This window comes from Durio zibethinus, chromosome 28 (genome assembly GCF_047325235.1).
Source record: "Durio zibethinus cultivar Kanyao isolate XHJ-2024 chromosome 28, ASM4732523v1, whole genome shotgun sequence".
NCBI classification, from domain to species: Eukaryota; Viridiplantae; Streptophyta; class Magnoliopsida; order Malvales; family Malvaceae; genus Durio; species Durio zibethinus.
This window is the reverse complement of record NC_143189.1, coordinates 855,974-879,629: the sequence shown is the minus strand read 5'-3', so window position 1 is coordinate 879,629 and position 23,656 is coordinate 855,974. Positions and strand designations below refer to the sequence as shown.

At 35.8% G+C, this 23,656-nt stretch overlaps 4 protein-coding genes and 1 pseudogene across 10 annotated transcripts; 2 read left to right on the top strand and 3 right to left on the bottom strand.

Annotated features, from left to right (window-relative positions):
* The first annotated feature begins 19 nt into the window (after positions 1–19).
* On the top strand, positions 20–6,609 carry LOC111281137 (WEB family protein At1g12150-like; annotated as a pseudogene). The gene is made up of 4 exons (XR_016335119.1): positions 20–382; positions 617–1,517; positions 2,552–2,576; positions 6,028–6,609. The product of XR_016335119.1 is annotated as a WEB family protein At1g12150-like (transcript).
* Positions 6,610–7,124: 515 nt separating this feature from the next.
* Positions 7,125–7,842, bottom strand: LOC149510603 (uncharacterized). The gene has a single exon (XM_089757542.1). The coding sequence runs from the start codon at positions 7,453–7,455 to the stop codon at positions 7,144–7,146; it is 312 nt and encodes a 103-aa protein (XP_089613668.1). The 5' UTR covers positions 7,456–7,842; the 3' UTR covers positions 7,125–7,143.
* A 1,426-nt stretch (positions 7,843–9,268) lies between these two features.
* Positions 9,269–11,072, top strand: LOC111280439 (Adenine nucleotide alpha hydrolases-like superfamily protein). Its single transcript, XM_022867839.2, has 4 exons — positions 9,269–9,711; positions 10,126–10,244; positions 10,385–10,500; positions 10,599–11,072. The coding sequence occupies exons 1-4, from the start codon at positions 9,393–9,395 to the stop codon at positions 10,822–10,824; spliced, it is 780 nt and encodes a 259-aa protein (XP_022723574.1). The 5' UTR covers positions 9,269–9,392; the 3' UTR covers positions 10,825–11,072.
* A 133-nt stretch (positions 11,073–11,205) lies between these two features.
* Positions 11,206–15,747, bottom strand: LOC111280438 (serine/threonine-protein kinase D6PKL2-like). Of its 4 annotated transcripts, none has more exons than XM_022867834.2 (4): positions 15,445–15,725; positions 14,882–14,965; positions 13,625–14,727; positions 11,206–12,586 (listed from the first exon to the last, which is right to left on the bottom strand). In XM_022867834.2, exons 3-4 carry the CDS (start codon positions 14,587–14,589, stop codon positions 11,707–11,709), a joined length of 1,845 nt encoding a protein of 614 aa, XP_022723569.1. In that variant the 5' UTR covers positions 14,590–14,727; positions 14,882–14,965; positions 15,445–15,725; the 3' UTR covers positions 11,206–11,706. The 4 variants fall into 4 exon arrangements, with proteins under 4 accessions (XP_022723569.1, XP_022723572.1, XP_022723567.1 ...); XM_022867837.2 differs by having other exon boundaries at positions 15,397–15,705; XM_022867832.2 differs by lacking the exon at positions 14,882–14,965 and having other exon boundaries at positions 15,445–15,747.
* A 2,951-nt stretch (positions 15,748–18,698) lies between these two features.
* Positions 18,699–22,460, bottom strand: PGLP2 (2-phosphoglycolate phosphatase 2). 3 transcript variants are annotated; one of them, XR_002689093.2, is made up of 11 exons: positions 22,201–22,438; positions 22,040–22,107; positions 21,846–21,938; positions 21,673–21,744; positions 21,409–21,480; positions 20,809–20,868; positions 20,666–20,718; positions 19,755–19,852; positions 19,579–19,691; positions 19,110–19,213; positions 18,699–19,015 (listed from the first exon to the last, which is right to left on the bottom strand). XR_002689093.2 is itself a non-coding variant. In XM_022868807.2 (11 exons), the coding sequence occupies exons 1-11, from the start codon at positions 22,316–22,318 to the stop codon at positions 18,915–18,917; spliced, it is 939 nt and encodes a 312-aa protein (XP_022724542.1). In that variant the 5' UTR covers positions 22,319–22,460; the 3' UTR covers positions 18,699–18,914. The 3 variants fall into 3 exon arrangements, 2 of the variants coding, with proteins under 2 accessions (XP_022724542.1, XP_022724543.1); XM_022868807.2 differs by having other exon boundaries at positions 19,579–19,678; positions 22,201–22,460; XM_022868808.2 differs by lacking the exon at positions 21,409–21,480 and having other exon boundaries at positions 19,579–19,678.
* Positions 22,461–23,656: the final 1,196 nt, after the last annotated feature.

Sequence of the window (23,656 nt, the reverse complement as noted above, 5' to 3'; positions counted from 1 at the left end):
CTATAGTGGTGGCCTGGAATATCTGAATTTAAGTTTTCTCATTCTTCTTTGGCATTTTCAATTGATATTTAGCTTATGAGTAGTATGTATATATGATGTTGTTGTTTTCCATATGAAAAGCCGTATGCTAGCAGATGCATGACAATGATCATGGCAATCAAACTAGTCTTGCGCAAGCCAATCTTGAAAAGAGAATATGGTGAATTTCCGCCGGGTAAATAGCGAAAGACATCCAAAGCCCCCTGGTTCACCAAGGGCAGAGGTAGGAGAGATTGATACCAGAGCACCGTCTCAATCTGTCAAAGCTGCTGTTAGTTTATTCGGGGAAGTAGCTGTTTCCAAGGAGAGACGTAATCCCAGAAAATCAAGGCTTTCTGCGGAGGTAACGTCGACTAATTATAATCAACTGATGATGATGAATTAATTAATTAATTTAATCCTAATATATATAATTCCACCAGCTCCAGCTCCAGCCTCCGGCTTTTATAATTTTTTTTTTGTTTTTTTTTTTTAAAAGCTGTTGACATATACCTATAAATACTGCCTCTTCTGATCAATACTTGAGCCAGTTTATTTTAAAGTGTAATCTCCTCATAATTTTCCTGATGTTTGCCAGAATGTGATAGACAAGGAGACGCAGCTTCTCCTGGCTGAGAAAGAAATTAATACTATTAAGCAAAAGCTGGAAAGTGCCGAAATGGTGATCTTGAAAGCGCAAAGAGAACATTGCAGGATTTGGCCAGCAAACTTCGAAAAGTAACCGATCCAAGCAATCCGCAATTGAAGCTACAGAAGCAGTGAAGGAACAAGCCACGCAACTTGAACTCCAAAAATCAAAAAGCCACCAAGAAAGCAATATTGCAAGGAAAATGGAATTGGACCATGCGAGAGAACCATATATCACCGTTGCTGCTGAACTTGATGCCGCAAAGCAAGAGCTCAATAAAATCAGTCATGATTTCGATGCAGCCTAGGAAACAAAATTGGCTGCATTCCAACATGCAGCAGAAGCGCAGTGTTCAGCTAAAGTGCATTCTGAAAGGGTTAGACATCTTTCAAAAGAAATCTCAGCTATGAAGGAAGCAATTCAGCAAGTAAAGTTTGCCATCCAACAAGTCTGCCAAGAAGAGGAAAATATTGCGGCAGAGAAAGATGCCCTACAAAAATCTTACAAGAGCGCTAAGGAGGAAGCCGAAAAAAATTTGATATCTTCTAGGAAGGCATATGATCCTGAGCTGACGAAATATCTGGAGGAGAAGCTCATGGAAACAACAGCGGAGGTTGAAGCCTTGCAAGAAGAGATGAAAAAAGTCCATGCTTTGGAAATGGATTCAGTGAGAGTTGTAACTGCAGAGCTCAATGAAGCTACAACAACACTGCAACTAGTAGCGGATGAAGAAGGCTCTCTTAGGACATTAGTGAGCTGCATTAGGCTAGGATTGGAAGAGGTGAAGACAAAACAACAAACTGAAATGAAGACCAAAGAAGCAGAAATGGAATCTGTTGCTGAACAAAATGCCATTAAAGAGCAAGATTTCAGACTCCAGCAGCTTTCATCAGTGTTGTTATTTTAAAGCAAAAAAAACTTCCACATTATCTTAGCATCAGAAACATTACAATTTAAAGCTTAATTAATAACAACCCACTAAAATCATGGTCCTAAGATTATGTTATGACCACAAATATGAATAACAAAAAATAACCAACACCAAAAAAACATGAATAATTTTAAACATTCAACTAAGCAACATTTATGAATCCACATCAGCAGTTCTAAACACGTCTTCTAACACTCCTCTTTGCTTTAAGAGCTGCAAACATCAAGTTTTGTCCTCAGAGATTCAAACTTGCTAACTAGCAGTGGCTTGGTGAAAACATCTGCAACCTGATCTTTTGTTTTGCAGTAGACAAGAACAATAGCTCCATCTTTCTATATTTCCTTTAAGAGGAATAATTTAATATTGAAATGCTTAGTTTTTGCATGAAACATAGGATTTTGAGAGATAGCAATAGCAGCTTGGTTGTCAACAAAAATCTCTGTGCTTTCCTTTTGCTCCAAGTTATCAATTAAAATCTTCCTTAGCCACAAAGCTTGATTAATAGCAGCTGTTGCAGCAATAAACTCTGCTTCAGTTGTGGATTGAGCTACAATTTTTTATTTTTTTGAGCTCCATGAGAAAACACCAAAACCAAGTGTGAAACAGTAGCCTGAAATGCTCTTCATATCATCAATGGAACCTCCCCAATCATTATATGAGAAACCAACCAGCTTGAATTCTTTGCTCCTTATGTATTTAATGCCAAAATCACATGTGCCTTTCACATATCTAAGCACCTTCTTTGCAACCTTGGGATGCCATTCGCTTGTATAGTGCATAAACTAAAACAAAATGCTTACAACATTTAAAATGTTAGGCTGAGTTGCTGTGAGATACGTCAAGCAACCAATCAGGCTTCTGAAATATGCCTAATCAATCTTCTCTGCTCTATCTTTTTTACAGAGCTTTTCCTTTGAGTTTATCGGTGTGCTCATTTCTTTAAATTCTTCGAGTTTAAACTTCTTCAGAATCTCCTTGGTATATTTCTTTGGATAGATGAAGACTTCATGTTCATTCTATTTGATTTCCATTCCAAGAAAAAAAGTTATCAATTCGAGATCTGTTATCTCAAAAAACTCCATCATCTCTTGCTTAAACTTTTCCACAATACTTGATTGTTTCCTATCACAAGTAGGTCATCCACATATAGTGAAATGATAAGAATGTCAGCTCCATTGTGATTAACATATAATGTTGATTCAGATAAGTTTTTAGCAAATCCCAAGTTCTACAAATGTTCATCAATCCTACTGTACCAAGCTCTTAAAGGTTGCTTCAATCTGTAAAGTGCCTTTTTAAGAAAATAGATCTTGTCTTCTTCTCCTTCCTTTACATAGCCTTTTGGTTGCTCTACATAAATCTCCTCTTGCAGAAAATCATTTAAGAACGTTGACTTGACATCTAATTGGTGCACCTTCCAATTTTTTTACGCTGCAACGATGAGTAAGAGCCTGATGGGTCGAGTCTAGCAACTTGTATGAAGGTATCTGAGTAGTCTACACCGAGTATTTGAGCATATTTTTTGACCACGAGTCTAGCTTTATACTTGTTGATTGAGCCATCAGCATTAAGCTTGGTTCTATACACCCACTTGACTCTAATTACTTTTTTGTTTTGGGGTCGATCAATCAACTCCAATGTTTCATTCCTTTCAATCATGAACAACTTCTCTTTTATTGCAATAATCCAATTTTGATCTATCTTGGCTTTTTCATAATCTGTAGGTTCACACACAGTAATATTGCATTTTTTATAAACATAAAAAAGTAGTTTTGTGCCTCTGATAGGACTGTCATCCACCATTTCATTCTCCCAGTCTCTAATGCTTTATTCTATTGTGTTTAACATAAGAAACTTGAGCTTGGGCTCTTTTGAGATTTGATCCATCTTCTTTGCATCATCTCAGTTCCATTATTTATCTTCCATAAAGTGCACATCCCTACTTATAATAATTTTTTCAGTTTGTGGCTGAAAAACTTTATAAGCTTTTGCAACTGAGCTATAACCAATGAAGATGCCTGAAAGTGCTCTTTTATCTAGTTTATCTTTTTTGATTTGTGAAACATGAGTAAAGCACAAACATCCTAATATTTTAAAGAAATTCATAAATGGTTTATAACCATACCATGCCTCAAAAGGTGTCTAATCCTTCACTATTCTTGTGGGAAGCCTGTTTTGTAAAAAAATAACAGTGTTTGCTACTTCAACCCAAAATTGCTTTGGCAGGTTCTTCTCATGTAGCATACATCATGTCATTTCCAATGTGAATCTATTTTGTCTTTCACTTACTCCATTTTGTTATGGAGTGTATGGAGTGATTAATTGATGTTGGATGCCTACCTCTTCACAAAAATGATTGAATGTTTCAAAGGTGTATTCTTTACCATTGTCTGATCTGAGAGTTTGAATTCTACAGCTACTCTTGTTCTCAACTCTGACTTTAAAGTTCCAGAAGACTTCAGCCACCTCTGACTTGTGCTTTAAAAAGAAGATCCAACATATACAGGTGAAATCATTAATGAATGCAACATAATAAAGACTACCTTTCATAGAAGAAATTCTTTGTGGGCCTGCAATGTCAGTATGAATTAATTGTAACTTCTTTGATGTTCTTTATGTTACCTTGGGTACTTTGCTTTCCAAACTGACATGCTTTAAAGTTTGGAATATAATCATCAACTTCTGGAAGATCATTTGACATCTTCTTAGATTTCATTTGCAGCAGCCTCTGATGATGATAATGCCCGAGCCTCTTGTGCCATACTTTAGTGATTTTTTTTTGATTGGGAAAGCAATTTGCTCATCCTCTAATAAATTTAAAGCAAAGCTTTTCCCTTTCATTTTTACTTTGAAAATATCTTGGCTAACTGCGTCTTTAATCAAGCAACTTTTATCTTCGAACATAACTTTATAACCATTTTCAATTGGTTGTCCAACACTTAACAAGTTTTGATTAATTTCAAGGACATACAAAACATCAAAAATGAACTTTGTACCTGAACAAGTTGAAATTATAACTATTCATTTTTCATTTCACAGTTATGTAGTTGCCATTACCAATTCAAACCTTCGATGAGTTTGCGTTGCTTAGTTCTTTGAATAAATCCTTGTCATGTGTCATGTAGTTAGTACAACCACTATCTATAAGCCAACTCTCACTTGATTCGATGCCAGAAAAACATGATGTGACAAATAGGTGATCTTCTTCTTCTTGATCAGTAATCTTTGCATTTTTACCATGTTGTTGATTTTTGTTTTTACAAATAACAACTTCATGCCCCATTTGATTACATTTAGTGCACTTAGCATCAGGTCTTCTCCAGCATCTAAATGGAGGATGACCCTTCTTTCCATAGTGTTGGCAAGGTGGATAAGATTTCTTCTGATTTTCATTCTTTCTTTTTATGTTGGTTGATGCTATACTTGCCCTATTTCTTTCAAAATCCTTCTCTTTTTTTTTTTTTAATTTTTGGCCACGTTTTGATGCTTGGCTGCCAAAGCTCTTTCGGTTGTTGTATCCTCCTTCATCAGTCTTCTTTGTTCTTATGCTTGCAAAGCATTAAGCAATTCTGTTAAGGAAAGTTTTGACAGATCCTTGGTATTTTTCAAGATAGTGATGGTTGCTTCATATCTTTCAGGTATTGTAACAAGAATTTTTTCTACAATTCTTGAGTCAGTAAATTCAGATCCAAGAAGCCTCACTTTGTTTGCAATACTAAGAAGCTTGTAAGAGTAATATTTAATCTTCTCGAAATCTTTCATTCTTTGAAGTTCAAATTCCTTAATCAAGTTTAAGACTTGCATCCCTTTAATTCTTCCATCTTCTTCATATTCATTCTTGAGATAATCCCATAGCTCTTTTGCTGACTTCAAAGACATGATACAAGTGAAGATGAGGGATGAGAATGCAGCGAACAAGTAGGCCTTTGCCTTTGATTTCTTTGTCTTCTTTTCTTTCTGCGCTTTAATTTGTGCCATGGTGGGATTGTTTGGAAGTGCAGCAATTTCATAGTCTTCTTTCACTGCTTTTCAAAGATCCAAAGCTTTCAAGTATGTCTCCATATGTATTGCCCAAATCTAGTAGTTGTCTCCGTCGATCACCACTGGAGCAATTGCGGAAAGACTAGCTTCAACTTTTATGACGCATCAAATTCACACACAGATCCCTGAAGAAGAGAGCTTTGATACCAAATATTGTTATTTTAAAGCAAAGAAAACTTTCACAATATCTTAGCATCAGAAACATTACAATTTAAAGCTTAATTAATAATAACCCATTAAAATCATGGTCTTAAGATTATGTCATGACCACAAACATGAATAACAAAAAATAACGAACACCAAAAAAACAAGAATAATTTTAAACATTCAACTAAGCAACATTTATGAATCCACATCAGCAGTCCTAAACACGTCTTCTAACAATTAGAAATTGAAAATGCAAAAAGTGAAGCAAAGGAGATGAAGAAAAATATGGAAGAGCTGAAGAGAGAAGCCGAAGCTGTGGACATAGCGGTAAAGGAGGTAAAGCAAAAGCTAGAACTTGCTTTGGAACAGGCCGAAGAAGCAAAAGCAGCAGAGAAAAAGGCTCTTGATGAAATGCAAGTTTTGTCTGCCAAAAAGGAAATTGGTAATCTGGAATCTAGTGGCAAGATAAAACTCTCCATCGAGGAATTGGAGTCTTTGAAAAGGAAAGTAGGTGAATCTGGAAATATGTCAGAGATGAAAATAGATGCCCCAATGGCTGAGCTGGAAGCAATAAACGCAAGCAAAAATGAGACAGATCAAAAGTTGGAAGCAAGTTTGAAAGCAATTGAGGAAATCAAGGCTGCAACAGAACAGGCTGAGGAGTTAGCGGCGATGGCGGAGGCGGCACGAAGCGTGATTGAGGGTGAACTTAGAAGACGGCGTCAACAAGAACAAATGGTTGCATCTTAAGCTGCTTCCTGTTCCTGGACTCTGTAAGAAGCAAAAAGATACCAATCAGATTGTTTCCCCTTAGGCAGGGATGAAATTCCTCCCTTCAATGGAACAAACAAGAGATATCAATTAATTATGGTTCGGTAAAAAGCCAAGTTTCTGGCCAATCGTTTTTAACACTTTTCCATTTCAGTTTCTCTTTATATATGACAAAATAAGATCAAGTTCAATTAGATTTTGGAAAGCTTTTTACGTAAATTTAGCTGATGATCTCAATGTCTTTGAACTCAAAGACTTCTTGCGTTGATATGCCAACAGAAAAAAGGACTTGCATTGGACAATAACCTATCAATTAAATCAATAATTTGAGGAAGACTGAAATAGATATCTTATTTTTCTGTTCAATAATGCAATAGTATCCCTACTCCACCTCAGCTGAGGCGAACTTCAAGTTAATTACATACATTGTATTAACTGTTTCCTGACAGACTCACCTAAAGATAATGTGAGCTCTTATTATAACAGGAATGCTAGAGTCAAACCGCATTCCTCTACTAACAAAGACGAACACATTCTGATTGGGAATCAAGAGTCGAGTCTTGGAAATGCTTAGAGCACTAAAGTTTCAATCATCATCGATTTTGATGCCATCAATAGACCGAGACATCCCATTCCCATTCTCAAATTTGTGCAACTCCGACTCCAGAGCTTTAGCAATCTCTGTTCCTTCAGCAGCCGGTTCAGGCAGATACACATGCAAAGACCCCTGTTTGATAAGTTGAGCGGGTTCAGTCATCAAGGACTGCTGCTTTATGTAGTTGTAGAGATGTTTGTGAAAAGGATGATCCAGTGAAAAGCAGTTTTCATTTGCTGAATGCCGAGATGACCCAGACCCTTCTTTTCTGCAGAAATGTGGCAGTGATGCGAATTCCATCATCTATAAATAAACTATACAACCAACATACTCAGTATTTTGGAAGCAGAAAAAGTGGTTCTGAGATGATGTTTAACCTGATGATTCGCTATTTAGTTGAAAGGATAAAAGCATATCTAAGTGAATTAGTTATATTTCTTTTGACTTCTCAAGCAACAGTCACTAATGGATTGATGATGAAACGAGGATTAACCGATTTGCTTCTGAAGTAGTGGAAAAGCAAGATGATCAGAAACAAGAAAAGAAAAGAAAACTGGAACACAAGAATACGATATCTACTAAATGGTATACGATATGAACATAGAAAAATTATACTTTCATGGTTCCCTAGCATCAATACTTTTTTGATTATACAACGAATACGATACTGTTGTTTTTGCAATTTTATTTGGAGTTAGACTCTTTCTTGTGTCCACCAAATCCTATGTACTAAATGGTATTCTAAGTATTATAATTGATATCCGAAAAAAAAAGGTTTCTGCTTCTGGAAATGAATGAATCATAAAGGTAAGGATTAAGAAAGAAAGATTGAAAAGGTGGATAAATGATACATGTAAACAAGTTTTGACTAATTTACTGTACTTTACTACAATGAAAGGTAGGACTTAGGAGTATACAAACAAATACAATATTAAACTCTCCATTCTTCATCTCCATATATTAACCAACACAACAAACTAATCAAAGATCAACCGCTCATCTGTTACTGTCCACATTTGGTTTAGGGACCAGACGAGACCAGACCATTATCACAATACGAATATATATTTCTGTTTTTATTCTACTTCCAGGATGGAATGGCGTGACTTTTGTAATAACAAAACTAGTGCTACATCTACGTATAATAATACGTAATATTACGCTGCTGTCTGCTATGCTATCCCTAAATTTGATTTGAGTGTCTGTCTATATGTCTAATCAGAAGGCAAAAGCAGGCCCCAACTCCACTCCATAGAAATAGAAATGCTAGCAAGTGTTTGTTCGGCCTGACGGACGGGATTTCAGCCTATCCAAATTGGGTTAATTATAATGCCTAAAAGGAATACTCCGCACAAGGCCATAAGTGGGAAACGTGCAATGCATGGTTGATGATGGGTTCTATTAGTAAATTGACGAGGCCAGGCCAGCCCTAAATGTAGTTTGAGTTGGTCTTTGGAGCATGGGCCATAGGGTGGGTAATGAAAACTTGTTTAGAAAGAGCAAGAGCAGTCCATGGAAATTGGGATAGGCTGCTTGTGCTCGGCCTTGCCATACTTGCGACAAACTCATAAGTACTCAACTCTTGACTTTAGTATGATTTTGAGAAAATTTTCCTTCCCGGGCAGCTGGCGCATATGCGCGCGAATATCCTTTTCCAGTTTTTTACGCAATCACACTTTACACCAACACCAATTAATTAAAGTCTTTTATTTATACCCTCCAATAATAGTAAGAGAGAACGGTACAATACAAATGTAAACACAAGTACACAACTTTGTATTCACAAATAAATTAATTAAAGTATAGATGTAAAATTTTAATATGCTATCTGAGTCTGACCATATTTGTTTATCATTACTACTACAATTTTAAAATACCAAATAAAAGTGCAATTTTGAGCTTTAAACAAAAAATCATTCAAAATTCAAGCATCTATCTCATCACTTCAAATTAAAAACCATCTGTTTATGAGACAAGTCAATGGTACCATTGTCATCAAAGCCAAGCCAACAAGGAAAACCCACCCCCGTCTTCATCATTTCAATTAAAATAACCCAAATTAAGGATCCAAAATTTGACTTTGGAGCCAACAACCTCATTTATTATTCCTTTCCTTCCTTAATTATTAGTAGCTTAAAGATTCGCACCCACGAGGCAGCGCTCAAATATAGAACCGGCAAAACTCTTAACGATCGAGTAGATCAAATTTTCATTATTTTCTCTACACAACCTTCACCAAAATGTCGACAGCCTGGACGGAAACCTACGCGCCTGCCGCTCACAGTGTAAGCGAGATAGTAGAAGAAGAAGAAGAAGAAGAAGAAGAATTATTTGAGATAAATCATGGGGTGGGTACGGCGTCGATCAAAGAAGTAGAGAGCAGTTTGTTTTCTTTTGACGTTAATAACGCAGAGGAGGAGGATAGCGTGTACGTAGCGGTGGGGAAGAGCAACTCAAGCATGGATGCGCTGTCTTGGACGCTGGCCAATTTTGTCAATACGTCTACCACCCTCTATCTCATACATGTGTTTCCCGAGATTCGCCATATTCCTTCTCCATGTAAGCAAAACCAAATTTCTTAGTTTCTTTTCGTTTCCTTTTGTCAGATGATCAGTCATAGATATAGGTCGAGGACTCATCGATGGAACATTTATGAGATAAGCTGAGCCAAAAATTCACGGCGGTTGTTGGGTTTGGACTTTTCTAATCCTGGTCAAGCTGATCTGCATCACAAGACAAGCTCCATAAAATATATAGCAAGTGGAGTGATTAATAAGATTGTAACTTATTTATATGTATAGTTAACAATTGATGCATGGCTTCTAGCTACATTTAGCATGAATTATAGTTACAATAATCCATTAATTAATAAACCCCTTGGCTTTAATGGTTGTTGTAGTTGCGTTAACAGCAGAAGAAAAGAAATAATCCCTGTATCTGACTTTGACTCTAATCTGTCTCCTTTGTTGGTAGTGGGAATGCTGCCAAGGAGCCAAGTATCTCCAACACAAGTGGAGAACTACATGGCGCAAGAAAGAGGGAAGAGGAGACAACTCCTTGAGAAATTTCTTGATATATGCTCCGCTTCTAAGGTACGTATGGAACAAGGACAACACATATAATACGTATATACTATTATCTTCTACGGTGTTTAATTAAAATAATGAGTCGATCCTTGTTAATTATTTTCACTTTAAAACTAAGAGACAATTGTAATTAATTAATTAAACAGGTTAAGGTGGAAACTTTGCTTATTGAAAGTGATATGGTTGCAAAAGCCATACTAGATCTAATACCTATTCTAAACATCAGAAAGCTAGTGGTTGGAACCAGCAACTCCAATCCAAGGTACCACACTTGTATACCCTCGGTTGGTTAAACAAGATTAATGGTTATATGCTTAGCACCCATATCAGTATTTTCGTTGTTTCTTTCATGGTATGTAGGAAGCTAAAGTCAAGGAAAGGCATTAATGGGATAGCTGATCAGATATTTCAGAGTGCACCCAATACTTGCGAGGTTAAGGTCGTATGTGAAGGAAAAGAGGTAATTACCCAAATGATTGGATCGCCCTCTCCACGTGCGAATCACGACTACTTCAAGGCCTTGCAGAAAGCTGATGATCACCTTGATGATTCTTTTGCGTGCATGTGTTTCAGACCCAAAAATTGAGTTAGCTGGGATATATATGTGTAGCTTAGTTGGGAGAGCGTCGGACAGACTGAAGATCTGAAGGTCGCGTATTCGATCCACGGTCAACGCATACCCCCTTTCAATGAAAGGCATTTTCGACCTGATCTCCCCATTTCATACTGCAAAGATTTCTTTTCTTTAATTTGTTCTTAGTTGTTAAGAAACAGAGAAAGCATTAAGTAAACACACTACTCCGTAACAAGCTCGTATTGAGTTTGTTTTCACTACATGCTGGCTCTATTCTTTCTCTCATGATTGCAGCGGGTTTTAATATCAAAGATAGATATGCTTGGGACCGGCGTTGATAATATATGAATGTTGTCTGGTGTGCAATTGTTATAATAATAACAATGTCTGGGGTATAAAAAGAGAAGCAGCATGTTGACATTTAGAATTACATTACAAAATCACAGATCAAGCACCTCGGTTTTGAAGCTGTGCTTTAATCTTGGATCTACAAACCTTTAAAGCGACCAAAAGGAAATATTATTTACATATCAAATAATTTTGCTTCTCGTTTCGTAAAATTATAGCTGCTGATCAATCCGCATTGCTCTATGGTTGCCATAACCAGGTTCGAAATCATATATCCATCCATGTTTCCAGTACTCTAGGTCTAGGACAGAAGAAACCACTCATTGAAGCGCAGGGTAAAAGGAGAGGCGGAGGCAGTTCATGAAATAATTATGAAACACAGATTTAAAATTGTTTAAATAGGCAGCAACAACAAACATACATTTTCTCCTTATATCCGTCAACAAGAAGACTTTATCCTCATCACCAACAACCCCTGAGACGTTCAGAATAATTCTTGCCGCTAAATAGAAACAAACTGGGTATTGCAATTAATAGCATGGACTTCTAAAAGAAATCAAACTCCAGATAATTGTCTGAACCTTTCTGATCACAAGCAGCTGCATTGGCAGCAACCTTTTCACCTGTTGATGCCAGTGGTGGAGCTGGTATCCGTTCAAGCTCAACTGGCTTTGGAATCTCAGGAGGGGTAGCACAACGAACCAATGCCCAATTCACACCTTCAAAGAAGGGATGTTGCTTAATCTCAGTTGCCCCTCGTTTATAAGCCAATCTATGTTGTGGTTCCTTTACAAGTAGCCCCCTTATGAGGTCCCTTGCTGCAAAACTGACAACAGGTGATTCTGGAAACCGAAGAGGCTGTCCCACAACATTGAACAACGTTGCCCGGTTCCCAGATCCCTTAAAAGGAGTTTTACCAAACAAGAGTTCATAAAGGAAGATTCCAAAAGTCCACCAATCAACAGCACTTCCATGACCCTCACCCTTGATGATCTCTGGTGCCAAGTACTCATGGGTCCCAACAAATGACATTGAACGGGCATCAGTTGGCTCTGCTATTAGCTCAGGTAATGGACTAACTTGGTTTCCAATTTCATTTTTTGGTTTGTGGTCTTTCTTGGACTTGCTAGAAAAGAGTCGGGGAGAAAAGCAAGTTGTTGGAGCAACACAAGATGGCTGAATGCAGGAAGGTTCGATACAAGCAGGCTGGACACAGTAAATAGGGTTCTTCCTTAATGGTTCTGATTCAAGAGAAGATGTCTTGACAAGAGTTGGGCTGACGCTGCAACGAAGGGAAAGATCAAAATCAGAGAGCATTATATGACCATCTTCCCTCACAAGAACATTTTCTGGCTTAAGGTCACGATAGATGATCCCAAGCATGTGGAGATATTCCAATGCAAGCAAGACCTCTGCTACATAAAATCTGCAAATTACAATAAAAGTCAAAATTACTATAAAGCTCACAGAAACATGCACAAATTTCAAACACATTGCATTTGTGTACCTGTTGATAAATGCAATTATAGAATAAATTAATAAAATGAACTTGTATTTGACTGAACTCCTACAAAATCAATGCCTTTCAAAGGGATTCACATTCAGCCTAATATCAGCATACAAGATTTCAAGGTATGGCATCAAAGGTTCTTAAACTTTCTTAATAAGCTGTACTAGTCCATTCCACTAGTAGTAAGTTAAGGACTTGCTTAACTTCCCAACCGTTCCCAGAGAAAAAAGTTAGCAGGTCAGATAACTGAAAGAAAAAATTTTGTAGGACATGGATATTGGAAAGGAAGGAACTGAACTCTGTTTCTAAGTGACTTGGCACACCATATGGCTTTAAGATGATACTTTGATATCTATCATGTTGAGAAGCCTAGACATAGGCAGCTCTGTTATGTTGCCCATTATTATAACTTTGAGCCACATGATCCAATAAAAAGAACATACTCCAATAAGTGTAAAATACAAGGTGCACAGCATGCATAAGTAAACATGATTCAATGTTCTCACGTGATTAATTTAGACTAATCTAATGTTAAAAGAAATAGAATTCAGGCACTTAAAAGATATGGATTGTAACTTTATTTTAAAACATCAAGAAAATCACTTCCAGAATATGTCAACCTAACGTACATGCAAACTTTATCACCATGGTAGATGGTATTACCCCATAACAAAAAAAAGGGTCTTGAATATGAGGAAAGGGAACTAGATGAATATAGGCATATATGTTTCAAAAACATAAAAAAGCACAGCATTTTTCTATATTTTATTTAGGTAGATGCTAGAAAATTTAGGAATTATAAAAGACAAAGTGCCCTAAAGCAGTTTAAGCAACTGTGCAACTTAGGATTGAAAACAAGCTCATCATAGATTATTGAAAAGGAAGAGAACAAGAAAAAGTATGCGCATCACGGTGAAGAACATGAAATATCATTTCAAAGTTTACTTATCATACTTTACCGCCTGCTCTGGAAAATATTTCCCAGGCTGCCTCTGCCTAAGGGTGTGCAAATCTCCACCAGAGCAGAACTCCATTACCAAACAGGAGAACTTCTCCGTCTCAAAGTGTGTGTAAAGTGTAGGAAGGAAGGGATGGTCAAGAGATTGCAGTATCTCTCTTTCTGTTTGAGCCCGAAGCAGCTTTTTACGACTTGCTAAAGATGCTTTGTCCATAACCTTCATTGCAAAGTAACACTTAGTTCCACTCAACTCTGACAGATAGACACTCCCAATGTCCCCGCAACCCAACCTCTTCAGCAGTCTAAAATGGCTCAAACCTAGAACCCCATCTCTTGTCCTGACAACCTGGATAGCTTCCCATCTCAAGTCATTCCCTTTGTGAGGCTTAGTGATACTGCTACTAAAGCTGCTGCATGTGCTTTCATCACTCACATCACTGCTTGTGCTGCCTCTGCACATGCTGCTCTTGCCACTCCCAACATTATCAAGACGGTCGCTAATCTTGGCACTTCCACTAGTCTTGGCAAGACTATTGGTCCCGTCACTAACTTTGGTAGATACTGAGCTGTTTTTAACACTTCCATACTCTGACGTTTTCTTTTCTAGATCAACAGAAATTGCAGGTGAATCTCTAGTCCTATAAATGGAAGAATCTACTCCGCTTGATGCTTGTTCAACATATGGTGAAAATGAGCTTGATTCAAACTTATTAGTTAAAGATTCAACAGAACCATTTTGATCTAAAATTGGTGACCTTTTATTTTCATAACACTCCACCTCAACTTGTTTTGGTGCAGTTTCTACCAATTTGAGGAGGTATTCGGGAGTAACCAGCTCAGATTTGTTTGTCTTGGAAACATTTGAGGGTAAAGGCTCTGGCTCATCTGCTTCTACTCTTTGGACAGTGCTTGTCTTGGACTGCTGTTTAGAAGAAATTTTGGCGCCAGATTTTGAGGCCATTACGGGGGAGGAAGAATTTCAAATACTCTCATCCAACCTCACACATCCTTTGTTCAGCAATTATTACAAAGAGCACCATATCTCTATTTGAAGTTCAACATGGTTGCCCTTCTAATTCCACCAACGGCAATAGTTAATCTATCAAAGCAAAAAAAAATTATCAAAACCCATCATGATTCATTGAGGTGAGAAAGTATAACTAGCTGATCTGTAATGGGAGAAGAATCCCAGAAGCATATTTGAAGTACAAATACCAGAAATGTACAATAAACAAAGAAACAAATCTATTAACCGAGGTACAAAGCAGCCCAATAAATAAAAAGAATCAATCACGAAGCAGCCTTCAGGGAGCAGTGGTTGCTGTATTAGATGAAACCTAGTATAAAAGAAATGAGCAGCAAGTCAAAGATTGAGATGAGATAGTTATGCCACTCACGTATGCAAACTTTCCCCAAAAAGAAAATTAAAAGAAGGGATAAAACCAAAACAGATGGGAAAATGAAAAGGAAAAAAATGACAAAATAAATCGGCGTAGAAGACTGAATTCTAGGACCAGTAAAAAGTTTTTTTTTTTTTTTTTTTGGTTTGTTCTCCTTAAAATAAAGAGTGAGCTAAGTAAGAAAATGGGATGGGATGAAATGATGAAAAGGCAGCGCGTGGAAGATGATGAATAGTACAAAAAAAGAACTGAAACCAGATCTCCATCACAAAAAGAAAGTAGAGCTTTAAATAAAAACCCAAGACAGATCCAAAGCAAGAATAGAAACCCAATCACTAAAAACTGAAACGCCAGAGAGAGAAACTAACTGTATTAAGCAGAGACGCAACGACGCCATCAAAGATAAAAGAAAGTACCAATGAAATCAAATTATGAGAAGACGAAGGAATTGTGACAGAAGAGCAAGGGACTGGCTTGGAGGAGAAAGCACGGTCGAAGTGGTAAGAGAGCTCCCTTGCTAGCCTCCTATAAAAGTAACAGCCGCACCCACCACCACCACCACCACCACCCAATTGGCTTTAGGCTTTAGGCTTTAGAGAGAGAGAGAGAGAGAGAGAGAGAGAGAGAGGGAGAAGCCGAACTAATGGAAGGTTGAGAAATAGAGAGAGAGAAAGGGTGCTTGTGACCTGCGTGTTTCAAAAATCCAAATGGACCGGGCCTTCACTTCTGCTGCTGAACAGCTAAACTGTAGCCGAAGTGGGGTCAAAGTCAAACCAAAGCTTAATTAAACCATTTTTAACTATTTTTTATTTATTAAATTTGCCTCAATCATTTATATTTTCGCAGATTTGCCAGACATAAACAGAGAAAGGATAGTCTCTCTCTCTCTCTCTCTCTCTCTCTCTCTCTCTCTCTCAGTTTCACGGCCTACCCTTCTCTTCTCATCTTTTGCCCCTTGATTCAACTATTAATTCACACCCTTATATTAATACTAACAAGTATTTTTTCTATTTGATTTACTTCATTATCATGGCAAAACAGAGTAATTGTTAGTTTATATGTACTAACATATCTTAATAAATACTCATTCATCTTCTCTTTTATGTTAAAAGAAAATAATAATGCTCTCTTACCCTTTCTACTTGTTCTTTATTCTTTCCTTTCTCCAATTATAAAAACTAACAAAGCAAAAAGAAAGGAAACGTTATAGCCAACCAACAATCATATATTAGGCTATGAAAATCTTTAAGACTCGTTGAACTATGACCCAACGAAAAATTAGTCACATAATAATTATAATCTATGTTAAGAAAATTTAAGATCTAAAACTCACATCTTCATCACGAATTTGCAACATTTGATAATGATTTTTTTTTACTTGTATCTTCAATCGTAGTTTTTCTTTAAGTCTTAGTTGATCTTAAGACAAAACTTAAAACAAATAATAATAATAATAATTTTAAAATGTCTTGCAAATACCACATTTTTTTAAGGTTTATTTTGTCTATGTCACTCATGGTATATTAAAAAGATATAACTAAAATATTTTTAAAATAAAATGAAATCTCATTTGATTTCACTTTCCACTCATTATCTCAAACTATTAAAATCTTTGGATGAAACAAAATCATCAATCTTTGAGTTTTAATTTTTTGCAAAAATAATGTTAAAGTAATTTTATTTTATTTGTGAAAAAATAGAAAAAAAAGAGAGAGTTTCTATGTTATTTATTCTGTTGAATTTCTCCACATAAATAGTCATAATATTTATTTATAGAGATTAAAATTTAAGGTTATGATTTTTTTTATTTTATTATTTCAATTAAAGAACATTTCTTTTAATAAAAAAAATATATTTTTCAATCATTAAAATTATATTAATTCATTTAAATAATTATACTTTTTTATCTAAAGAGAAATCATTTTTTTACATTTCAAAAAATATATATATATTATTTTCAAAATTAGGACAGTTGATTGCGTCATATGAGTGTCCGACTGTTTGTGTATTTTACAAACAAAAGGTTTTTATCTTATCAGAATAGTCCGACTTCCTCATTTTGGGCAATTAACTTCTCAAGAGTAAATTTATAAAATTTATAACAAAAAGTTTCTTTTCAACGTAAAAACCATGGGAGTCAACTATGGACGGTCGACTTACCCTTACCAAAGCTGAAATCTAGTTTTGTTCCATTTGATTTTTTTATACCCTTGATTAAATTTATCACTTAAAATTTCATTGTTTTGAAAATAATTTCCAACAATTTATGCCGACATTAGGATGGCCGATTGCCTAAATTGGGTATTTATTAACAAGCATTAGAGCAGACAGTAAAATCATGGGACCAAAAATAGATGAAATTGTTGGACTTGAAAATTAACTAGTACGAGTACTAGGCAGCCGTTGCAGTGTGTCGTGTGTTGTGCAAGTGTACAAGTGAATCATCCAAGAAAATACAATATCTAGCAGCTAGCGTTTTCCATATTTATTATGATTGAGTAATTATCCAGGAGGATCCTTTTCTCTTCCTAAATCCATCTTAAAGTTAATCGTTGGACCGAAACCAAAATGTAATTAGGGCCATTTGTTTCTGTTCTGAATTGAAATCGATGCGACAAGGATTTAATTGGTTAGTGGGGGGGAATGGGATTTATGTACAACTGAGTATGCAAGAGATGAGGTCCCAATAGGCAATAGCAATACGGGACTGACTATGAAATCTCATTGATTAAAAGATGCAAGTTGGTTAGGAATTCATTACGATGCCAATATGAACCATAAAATTAATAAACCAAATTTATTGATGCGAATATGACCTTCAATTTAGATAATCCAAAGTCTCTCTCTCTCTCTCTCTCTCTATATATATATATATATATATATATCTAACAAATGTCATACCCTCTTCTCTTATTATTACACTAAATACAAACGACTAATATAAAAATTGTAACTCTTGTCTGTAATCTATTGGTTGCAGTGATTAAAACAGTTGTATACTATAAGATTTGGATTTGAATCCAAATAATCTCAATTTCCACTCCGATATTAAAAAAAAAAAAAAAGCCCGAACAAATAGAATTGTGACTTATTTTATTTAATATATCAAGCTCCAATCATTTAAATAAATGCTCTTATAATTTCGGTAGACGGAATTGTTTTTGTTATTTTCTCCACAACCCTATTGCTTCTTCTTCTTGCTCCTTGATCTCCAACTAAAACACAAAATCGTCTCGGGCTTTAAGACTCTCTCTCCCTATCGTATATGAAGAAAGCTTATTGATCAGTTGGGTTGAAAGGCCCATTCTAGATACTACAAACAGAAACAATATTGCAGGTTGCAGCCTGCCTTGATCAGTTAGACCGGAAGGCCCATTCTAGATAATATTGACGTAAAAATTACTGCAGCTTGCTTTGCTCAGTTGAGTTGGATGGCCCATTCTAGATACAATACACACAAATAGTACTGGAGCCTGCTTTGATTAGTTGGGCATCATGGTTTTGTTTCGCTCCATTCTAGTACACAGCCAATACATGTGCCTTTATATGTAATGCGGCTAAGTATGATGATCATGATCTTGATCATGCTAATGAGTGACTTTATCTAGGCAAATAAAATAAGTGATATTTCATCCATTTTGTCAAAAGAACAAAAAGATTAAAAAGTGTCTTTCATGAAAACATAATGCTTTGATCTTTATTCTTTTTTTTTTTTTTAAAAAAGAGTTATTACCCATACAGCAATCTGGTCAATTCCTGATAATTTGAGAATGTTTCCCTGGTAGAGTAATTTGCAACTATTATTTGACAGTATTTGTTCAAATAAAAACTTGCAAGTAGCACTGCCAAACAGGCACGAAGAATGACTAATCATAAAACAATCAGGTCATTCCCCCAATAATTTGAGAATATCGGAGACCTTGCTTGTGTAATAATCTGGCTGAATGCTGTTTGAGGAGTCACCAAGAATCGATTCTGTTGTTACTCCTGAAAAGTTAGCCGTTGCAAACACCAAGAAATATTAGGAAACCTTAGCACGCTCTTACTTTTGGCAGTCTAAGAACAAGAGATAGCAATAAACCTGAAAGAACAAGCAGAGTTTTACAGCCAGCATTTTGTCCAAATAAAATATCTGTATCTAGTCTGTCACCCACCATACACATTCTGGATGGACTCATATGAAATCTGCAACGCAAAACATAGCATAAGAAGGATTATCGCAAACTATCTGTATCTACTTGCATCTATATCAGGAAGCACCCCACATAGCACACTTTTCTACCCCATTTGTTTCCAAACTGGGAAAATGCCATTTTCATTTTAATGCAGTGGACACAATCATCTCAAGCGAAATGAATTTTTAAGAGCCTAACAGTCAGATTCATTCATAATTGTGCAATAGAAATTCTCTATCTTCACAGTTTGCATGTAATACCACCTAGTCAGTTCAAAGTAGACTCCAGAGACCTAAGTCCATATGAATGCAAATTACACAAAATTTTCATTGCAGGCTGGTATACCTACAGGACTACTGCATTAAAATAACTTACTTCTGCAGTAAAAATTCCATCATGAAGGTTGACGGTTTTCCAACTACAATAGGCTCTCGTCCAGTTGACCCACAAATGGCACCAACCATGCACCCCGCACCTGCAAATAATAACTAAGAAAGGAAATAAAGTGGAACTCTCAAGCAAGCATTGCAGACTTAATCTAATTTCTTTACCAGGCCACTCTTGTAGATCGGTCATATGTCCTACTGAGTCACAGTTTGTTGCAATAAAAAGGCACCCTGGGTTCTCACGGATGCAAAGGGTCCCATACCTGCCAGTTGAAATTATTTTCAAGAAAGTATCAAAAAAAAAAAAAAAATGCCAAATGACCTATAACCCATCTGGTAAGAGTTCGTTCAGACCTAGTCTAGGCTTTGTAAGATTAATAGAAGGAAATTATTAGCATTTGCTACTCGTCCAGCCAAATGTTGTAACTAAAATCTCCTCGATGTTCCTAAGCCATCATTTTGTTAAGACAAAAGACTAGGGTAACTAGTATTTAACATGATAAAAATGATCCCTGAGAGCATTCACTGTTGCAAATATCTATTCTAGGAGGGAACAACTCATATTTTCAGTTTAACAATGTGTAGGGGTTAATAAGATGACGGATACATAGAAGAATTATACCTTTTAGAGTAACAATATAAATTAAGAAATTAAGAAAATATACGGCTGATCAAAGTAATAAAATATCTCATAAGACTGTGTCATTGGTGTATATGGTTCAGAACTTGCCCAAGGTTGTTTTAATGACCAATAGACAAAATAGAAATGGTTAGCAAAGAAATTTATGGGGAATAAAAACTGATTCTAAGTTATTTTGGCAGAGGACAGCTTTCAAAAAAACCATAATTTTAGAGAATGTACTAAAATATTTTCCCAAAATATCAAAGACAGTCAGTAGACATCTAATTACTATATGGTTCAAACCCTGCATTTTCTGTGCAGTTGCACAAAATATAACATGCTTGTGGAATAAGCATAGAAGAAGTTTTAATCACATATATTCAAAAGCAACAAAAAAGATTATATAACGTACTCTTAACATCGTAAAAAAGAGTAAATGAAAATTTTAACTTACTGAAGTTTGTAATAGTTAATATCTGGATCTAATCCAACAACAACGGCTCCAACCTGGGGGTAGAAGTTGAATTTTTATCAAATTCATGTAGGAACAGAACAAGTAGCATGCTCAGAGAAATTGTGGGCAAGAAGTCATATTACATTCTTATCATGCTCAAAGAAACAACTTGATTTCAACTGAACCCTTTTTTCTCCATCTTCCTGCAATAAATATTTCATCTAAGTAATTTGAATTCAATAAAGCAATAGATTATGATGCAAGACAAACAAACACGGTAGAAAAGAGTAGATTATAATGAAACACAAACAAAGACACTATATCAAAGCAACAGACAAAGGCAAGAGGAGTGCGTCACACAAGCAAGCATGTTAATTGTATTGTATGTAACTTTTGGATGAAATAATAAATAGAGTGAAAATGTTGCATTTATGGATATGGTAAATAAGAAATTGAAAAGAAATCATGTGTGTGTGTGTCTATATATATAAATAAATAAATAAATATATATATATATATATATATATATATATATATATATATAAAGCAGAGTCCATATGTGGAACATATAACCCAAACCCTGAGGTAATAACAAGAAGGTAGACATGGGTTGAAAGGTAAGGAGGTTAAAAAGTGAAGAACTTTTGTTATTCCAAGGTAAATAGAGAAGAAGAGGATGTATTCCTAGTCCAAACTCCAAAGTCATGAGATGGAAAAGAAAATTGAAAAGACGAAGAAGGTACTGGGCCACCAAGAGCGGTGAATCCAGCAAGCTGCAACTCTTGTAATATGCCTTCTCCACCTATGACATAAGCCTGGAAAACGAACAAACTTAGAATAGTGTGCAGAAGATGAAATTAATATGCATGAAGCAAAAAATATCATTCCGCCTGAATAGAGGGTATAAGGGACAGGGTAAGCAGAATTAAGCAGTAAAAATACAGTTAAGAGAGAAGAGCAATAAGAAATTAAAGTGTTGAAGGACTGAAAAGAGAAAAATTGGGAACCTTCTTGTTGGGAGGAAAATGATTGACCTTCAAGTACATAGCGGCTGCAAAAGATGAGGAAAATATCTCATCCTACAAATACAGAACAGTGAGACAGAAACCGAAGAGTTTTTCTTTTCTTGACTTTGCAGAATGCAAAGAAGGAAATAGCAAATTTTAATAATATTTATAACCTGGGTAACAGAGAGTCCGAGAGAACGAAACTTGTTAGCATATTGGGCTCTGGACTTGGTGGAGTTATTGGTCACAAATACCAGCTTCTTCCCCTTTTAATCAGATAATATTATCAATCGTTTCACCAAGTCACGAGTCAGAATGATCCATAAATTCAATAATCAAATGGAAAGCAAAAGGGTGAGAGAGAGACCTTGGATCGAAGCAGGTCCAGCGTCTGGGAAACTCCATCGATCAGCTTGTCGCCCTTCCAAATGACACCTGCAATTGCATCGTTCCTTTTATTCATAGCAAAATCAACGAAAAAACAAAAAAAAAAAAACAAAGAGGAGTAGAAAAGTGTAGAAGTGGAACCATCGCAATCGAAGAGAAATGCATCGACGGAATCCAACAGTGCTTTTGCGTTCACACCACAGAGAAGCTCAGCAGCAGCACCGCTCCTTGGACTTGGATTTGGATTTTCACCCTTCATTGCTCGCTTCAATCCTTTTTCCACCAACACAATCACCAAGTAATGTAACAAACTAACAACCCTCTTCAAATTCCATCCATAAAAAACAACAGAGTTACAGAAGTATGGAAAGTTATTCCTTTTGAGAATCTACGCAATCAGCGGCACTGCTTTTTGCTAATTGCTTCTTTGACGGGCTGGCCCGGAAGCAACAACGCCATTCCGCCCATAGTAACAGTAATTGTCTCACAGGAAGCCCAAGATTTATGGTGGTGAGCCCAATTCTTGATTGCTTTATGGTTCGGCCTCCGAATTTGACTTTTGGAGTGATCTTCCGATCTAAATAAAATGAAATTAAACAAATTAAGGAAACCATCTTAACACAAGAATTGTTTTTGATTTGTTTATATTTGTGGTTATATCGGAAGATAATATAAAACCTTTGATCTTATTTGCTTTCCATTTACAGTTTTTCCTTAATTTTATGCAAATATTTAAACTTTGTCATCCTCAATACTACTCACAATACACTAATTTAGTTCACAAGAGAAGTATTATTTTTTTGTCAATTCGAGTTTAATATTTATGGAAAGCATTTCGTGATTAAAATCTTAAGCGCATCAAATAATATAAAAAATATACTTTTTAAAATTATTCAAAAATATGAATAAAAGTTCTGAGATACTCGTATTCATGTTAATAGATAGATCATTACAATTGCTAAGTATAAGTCTAGTATTTTTGTCAAAAAAAAGGTATAAGTCGTATATATAGGAGTAGGACACCAAACTTGACAAATTAAAGAGCCTAAGAAGCCGGCGCTAACTAAAATGAAGCAGGCAAATGTTGAATTTTATATTAGCTAAGTATATATACTGTCAAATAAATATTCAAATCATATTGTGATATATGGTGGTTGGTTGGTGAGGTGGAATCCAAATTTTTTTTCCTTCTTCGTCACCTTGCATTGCTATATTCAACAGCCTCGTCCGAATTTTTGTTCTCATCTTTACATGACAGAATTCAGCATCAGATCTGATCAGCATACTAATCGCCAAGCTTCTTCAGATTGAGATTCTAAATTCTGACCCTGCCTTTCTTTTCTTTTTTTCTCTTTTTTTTTTTTCACATTAAAATATTTGACTTGTTTTTGTCCACACCCCTCAACTGGAACTGCACCAAACAACTGCATCACTCTCGATCTAATCTTGCAGTCCTGTTTTGACATGCCTTGTCTTAATGAAATCCTTATCTATTAGGATATGATTCATATTTGAGTAAAACATTTTACATTATTAAAAAATTTAAATGAGATATCTTCTATATATATATATATATATATATATGAAAAACCCAAGA